The sequence below is a fragment of the Orycteropus afer genome, unplaced genomic scaffold, assembly GCF_000298275.1.
Source record: "Orycteropus afer afer isolate SDZICR_OR568_19922 unplaced genomic scaffold, OryAfe1.0 scaffold00079, whole genome shotgun sequence".
NCBI lineage: Eukaryota > Metazoa > Chordata > Mammalia > Tubulidentata > Orycteropodidae > Orycteropus > Orycteropus afer.
This window is the reverse complement of record NW_006921666.1, coordinates 3,481,263-3,487,220: the sequence shown is the minus strand read 5'-3', so window position 1 is coordinate 3,487,220 and position 5,958 is coordinate 3,481,263. Positions and strand designations below refer to the sequence as shown.

The 5,958-nt window shown below is 46.6% G+C and overlaps 1 protein-coding gene across 1 annotated transcript in view; it reads left to right on the top strand.

Annotated features, from left to right (window-relative positions):
- Window positions 1–5,958, top strand: part of ADCK1 (aarF domain containing kinase 1) — a 200,739-nt gene that overhangs the window by 17,897 nt on the left and 176,884 nt on the right. The window contains exon 2 of the mRNA XM_007941406.2: window positions 183–266. Within this exon, the coding sequence (XP_007939597.1) occupies window positions 183–266 (84 nt within the window). The remainder of the gene's footprint in view (window positions 1–182; window positions 267–5,958) is intronic.

Here is a 5,958-nt window from a genome sequence, read left to right as displayed (position 1 = left end):
TAATAAATAAGTGAGAGTTCCTGGTGGGTGGGAGCATGTTGAGATTGGGCTTCTCTGCAGAGGAGGAAGCCAGCCAGGGTTAAGTCAAGGGGCACAGCATCCAGACATCCCAGCCAGTGTCAGGAGGAGTAGTATGGTATCTGATGTCCAGGCAGTAAGCCTTCCCTTTCCTTGGTTCACAGACAGCCGTCATCAGTTATGACTACCTCACCTCCCTGAGGAGTGTCCCCTATGGCTCAGAGGAGTACCTGCAGCTTCGATCCAAGGTAAGGGGCTGGTGGGACAGCCAGGACCTGACTGGGTAAATTCTGAAGTAACTGCAAAACCAGTAAGCTTCCTGTGTGCAGCTGGAGGTGGGCAGGAGGCAGCATGGGGACTGGGGCTGGGGCCTCTGGTGATTTGGTTTGGGAGGAAGGAGGGGAGGGTGTCTCTTCCCTCTCTTAGAGGTGTTTTAGTGCTGATGGGCTGAGCTCCCAGGCCGACATCAAGCTGACCCCATGGTGCTGAGGTTATTAATCTAGAAGTGGCTGTTGGGGAGGCTGGTGTCTGTTCCTGGGGACAGTGAGTCTCTGGGATGACTCAGGAGGGATGGAGGTTCTGTCCATGAGATAACTGATCTGGCTTCCAAACTGCTGTGTCAGGCAAAACCCAGTTGAAAGAGGTTAATTACATTCCTATCCTCTGAAGGCCACATAGATCTCTCAGTGGAATTGTTGACCACACACTTGCATTCCTCATCTGGAGTCAGGTACTTGATTTTGATGTAGCATCTGGGTGTTCCAGGGAGTTGGGGGCATCAAGCAAGAGCGCAGGTACTTTTGTGGGATGTAGGTTGGGTTTGAGGTCAAGTGTAGATACCTTTGATTACTCCAGTGAGAAGCTTGTGATACGTAGACCTGTGTGTTTGCACAGTCAGTCCCCTTAGCTTGGAATACCCTTTGTCCCTTGGGCAGTCTCCCTAGTCATCCTTGCAGACTGAGGTCAAACACCTCCCCTTCAGTAAAGTTTCTGTCTCAGTTATCCTATGTGCATGGGATAATTACTTTTTACATTTTTATTTAAGCTTTTCATTATGGAATTTTTCAACTGTCCTTGAGAGTAGAGAGACTAATAATATAATGATCCCCTATGGAACTGTCATCCAGTTTCAGAAACTATAAAAAACTTGCCATTCTTGTTTCATCACTTTCTCATTCATTCGTTTGTTATTTTTTGTTGAAATATTTAAAAGTAAACTTAGCCATCCTATCATTTCACCTGTAAATACTTCAGTATGTGGCTTTAATAGATAAGGACTTTTAACATAACATAACCACAATACCATGATCATACCTAAAAAAACCAATAATTTTTTAGTATCCTCTGATAGCTAATCCATGTTCAGATTTATTTTTTTTGTCCAAAAAATGTCTTTTTTTAAAATAATTTATTTAAATATGGCTCCATGTAAGGTAAAGAGATTACATAGCTTGAGGTTTCCTAAATTTTTTAAAAAACTAATGATTCCCTTCCTTCCTTTTTTTGAGTCATTTGTTTGTTGAAGAAACTAGATAATTTACTCTGTAGAATTTCCCACATTCAGGATTTGGCTGATTGCATCCTAGAAGTGTCTTTTAATGAGACATACATTTACATGGTTTGTAATTCAAAAATATATTATATTCGAAACATATAAAATCACATGTCCTTTCTTTGTTCCTCAGGTATCCAATTTTCCTGCCTGGAGGCAATCATTATTTCTTGTGTCTTTTTCTAGAGCTGTCTTCCTATCTGAATTTAATTGCTCTGTTCTCTTTGTTCCCGCCACAGAGGATAGTTGCTTCCATATATTTTTCTTTAGATTTTAGGAGCCCTGCTAGTGCAATGGTTTAAGCACTTGCCTGTTAATGGAAAGGTTGGCAGTTTGAACCCACCCATGGGAGAAAGACCTGGTGATCTGCTACCCTAAAGAGTACAGCAAAGAAAACCCTATGGGGCAGTTCTGTTCTGTTGCATGGGGTCACCATGAGTCAAAATCAGCTCGGAGGCACTCAACAGCACCAAACAACAAACTATAGGTTCCTTTAGATCAGGGACTGGGTCTTCTTTTTGTGTCTTGTACACAGTAGATGCTGAATAAAGTTTTATTCATGACTGAATGAATGAATGATATGGTAGTTTTTATTGAAGGATGGCACCTGCCTTTGGAACCTGGGTCCCCCTGCTTTTCCCCACTCCTTTTCTCCACTGTACTCCATAGCCAGTCCTGTAGGCCTTAGAACCCACCAGAGTGATATTCTACGGAGATGTCGAGGCCAGGGCACAGGGCACCTCTCTCCTTGGGACTGTGGAGAGCAGGTAGGGCGAAGGAGGCTGGCAGGTGGGAGGTGGGTGTTGTGGAGACAGCTGCCCTTCACACCTAAGTCATCTGAAAGGCAGTGTCACTGCCATTGCTGGAAAAGTTGGCAGCTTTGAGGAACACAATAAGGAAAGTGCAGCCTGCTCTTTGCCAAGAAGGTAGCACGTGGTGGTTTTGACAGCCTATAACAAGGTGATTTCAAAATCAGGGTGTAGACTGGTGGGAGTTGTGCCTGGTGAAGGGGGAGCAGGCTGGCACTAAAGGACACGAGCGGATATTGCAGGAGTGTTTTCTTCTGTCTGAGGGCTTATCCGTGCTTGTCAGTGTAGCTGATAAAGGAATGAGCATCATCATTATCTCACCTGTCAAGCCAGCAGCTCCAGGTCCTGGAGTATGCAGAGCCAGGAGACTAGCTCTGCAGGCAGTGACTTAGAGAAGCTCTTCCAAGGTTGGCGCTGGCAGGCCTGGATCCTACTGACTCAGCTCCGTATCCTGGGGGCTTTGGAGTCAATATGAAGAAATGTTTTCTGGGGCCGTAGTGGCAATTTGCTAGGCAGTGAGGGCATGCAGTGGGGCACAGAGACTTTGGAGAACCAGGCTCCTGGTAAAGCAGAGAAGTCGTGTGTTTGAACTGGCCTGTCTGTAGAGCAGAGGCCACTGCTGCTGCAGGTCCAGCCGTGGAGGAGGCAGGGCTGAGCTCGTTCTGATGGAGGGTTCAGGGTGTAGTGGGTATTTGTTAACTTGCAGCTCAGGAGCCGTTCTTCTATTTGGGGGAACAACATCCAAGCTTTCCTTTGGGGAATGATCCCTATCTCATGCAAACCCCGTGAGGTTTGTTTGGAGCTCACACCACCCTCATTGCCAAGGGTGGGCATGTGACCTTAGCTGAGTCCATTCCTCTGGCCTGAGAGATTGATTCAAGGATGGGTACCTGAGCCAATTCTGGCCAGTAAGCATCAGGTCTAGGACTTTTTGGGGGAATAGTAGCTCTCTTTTCTCTGCTGAATTAGCGGAGAGTCTAGGATATTGGCTTAGAGCTGCTGGCAGCCATTTTGACAGGAGGGAGACTCTGTCTGTGAATGGAGCCTGTATTGCAGAGGAGATAGGTCATTTGAGCTCTCTAGATTAGTTGAACCTCTTCCCTGCATAGGGAGCCGTGGTGGCATAGTGGTTAAGTGCTCAGCTGCTGGCGAAAAGATTGGCGATTTGAATCTGCCAGCTGCTTTGCAGGAAAATGATGTGGCAATCTGTTTCTATAAAGATTTACAGCCTTGGAAACCCTATGAGACAGTTTCCCTCTGCCCTGTCCAGTCGCTGTGAGTCGTAATTGACTTGATGGCAATGGTTTTTTTTGGTCTTCCCAGAACCAGGGAGATGTGGGGGCCTTCCTGGGGGTGATCACACTGTCAGCTTTATACTGACAAGTGCTGGGCTGCGTCTGCGAGCCAGTGGGCTTGTTGAATTTCACCCCTGAATTTGATAGGCTTACCTACCCAGAGAAAGACATGACTGGACATCCTGTCAGATGGGGGCCCACCTCTTGGAGCAGGAGGGAGCGGAGCACAGATGCTCTGCAGCCAAGCAGATCCTAAGAGGGAAACAGAGTGGTGGGGGTGAGTGAGCATGCTGTTTCTTCTCCCAAATCCACCAAGACAACAGGTGATTCTTCCTCCCTCAAGGGGTGAGTGAGAGGAAAGAGACAGGTCAGGACCGTTACACCTCCAGTGGGGCTTCTTCCATGTGGTCTTGTGAAGCTTCAGGATAGGAGGATCACCTGCAGTAGTTACTGTAAGAATTGGGGGTAGCTGTAGATTTGCAGCAAGAACTTTTGTACCCATCCAGCTCTGCTAGCCTTTACACATGATCCAGCTGCTTCAGGTTTGAGTATCAGATAACAATTCCATCAGTACTGAGATCTGCATTTGTGTGTGTGTACAGGTCAGATGCTGTCAACCTTTAGAAACATGGCATATGGTAGGGTGTTTCGGGAAAAGGGACTCCATTTCTGACTAGTGGATACTGATTAGTGGAGTATGATAACCTGAGCTGGAAGGAAGATGACTGTCTATAATTAGTCCATTGAATTTGAGAAAGACATCTTAGCCATCATCTAGCTGAAGCCCCTTACTGTACAGATGCTGGGTGGAGGCCTAGAGAAGTGACATGATTTCTTTTGCCCCCCTGCAAGTTTGTGGCAGGTCGTCAACTTGATCTTGGACATCTAAGAACTTGCTGAAACTCATATTCTTTGCACTTGACACTCTTGTCCTTGTTTATCCACTTCCAACCTTGGACGAAAACATCAAGGATAGTAAGTGGAAACCAAGATTTCTATGCAACAGCTCTTGCCAACCAGCTGCTACTGGTAGAGTTGCTTCTGCCCCCTCCTCTGCCTTCGTGGTCCAAGCCCTGAGGCTGTGGTGCTGTGTAGGGTTGGTTTAGAAAAAAAAATATGAGGAAGAGGAAGAGCTTCCCTTTTGGAAGTTCCTTTAACTTGTGTTTAACAAATCAACCATACAAACAATTAAGCCAATGAATATTTTAGAATTTACGTTTCCCATTGTAGGGGGGCATAGACCCTCCAATGAAATTAGTAGATGCTAGCTAGCTCTTTGATTTGGAAAAGGGTTTCAACTCTTAAGCTGTTGACCAGCTGCAAACTTTGAGGATGACTGTACCACAAGCTGAATTTGGGAATCACCATTTAATAAGCTTTTTAAAAATCTTGTTGGTTTTCAAGGGAAACTGTAATCTAGCTCTTTAGGAATTGTCTCCGAAACCCAACTACAAGCAGGGCACTGTGTGGCTAAGCCAGGGTATTTATTCATCCTTCTCCACGGATCTATTATTTTAGTCAACATCACCTGACCTGCTCTGTGGCAGCAGATCCTCTGTGGGGCTTGGAGGACAGAAAGGAAAATGAGACACAATTTCTGTCCTCAAGTGGCTCATAGTCTAAGGGGGAAGCAAGTGGGAGGTCCCCAGCTGTAGGATTGGTTTGTCTTCATTACATCTCTGGCCTCGGGTCCAGAACCACTACTCCTTAGGTCTGATGACAAGTAACTCCCAGCCAAGAGGAATGGGGACAGGAGCTCTGCATGGGAGGGCTAGCCCAGCTGGGGAGGGGGGAGGGCGGTGGCAGTGCTGGGGAAGCAGGTGTTCTGTCTGATCGTGCCACGCTTCATCTGCATGTGCAGGGTCTGTCACCTGTTGGGAGGCTTTTCAGTGCATTTTTCACTCATTCACTGTCTCTCGGAAGGAGCCCTGGTGGCATGGTGGTTAAGTGTTTGGCTGCTAACCAAAAAGTCAGTGGTTCAAACCCACCTGCTGCACTGTGGGACAATGATGTAGCAGTTTGCTTCTGTAAAGATTACAGCTTTGCAAACCTTATGGGCCAGTTCTACTCTGTGCTATAGGGTACTATGAGTTGGAATTTACTCGATGGCATTGGATGTAGTGTCTCTTAGACCCCCTTTGCTGCTTCCCTGTCATCATGCAACATTTGCCAGTGAGTGTTTTGTATAGATGCAAAAACGACAAGGAGGCCACATGTTCTGACCTCCTCTAACCCTACAAGGGGAAGGCAGGATTACCAGCAGTAACCCAAGGCCTATTACTGC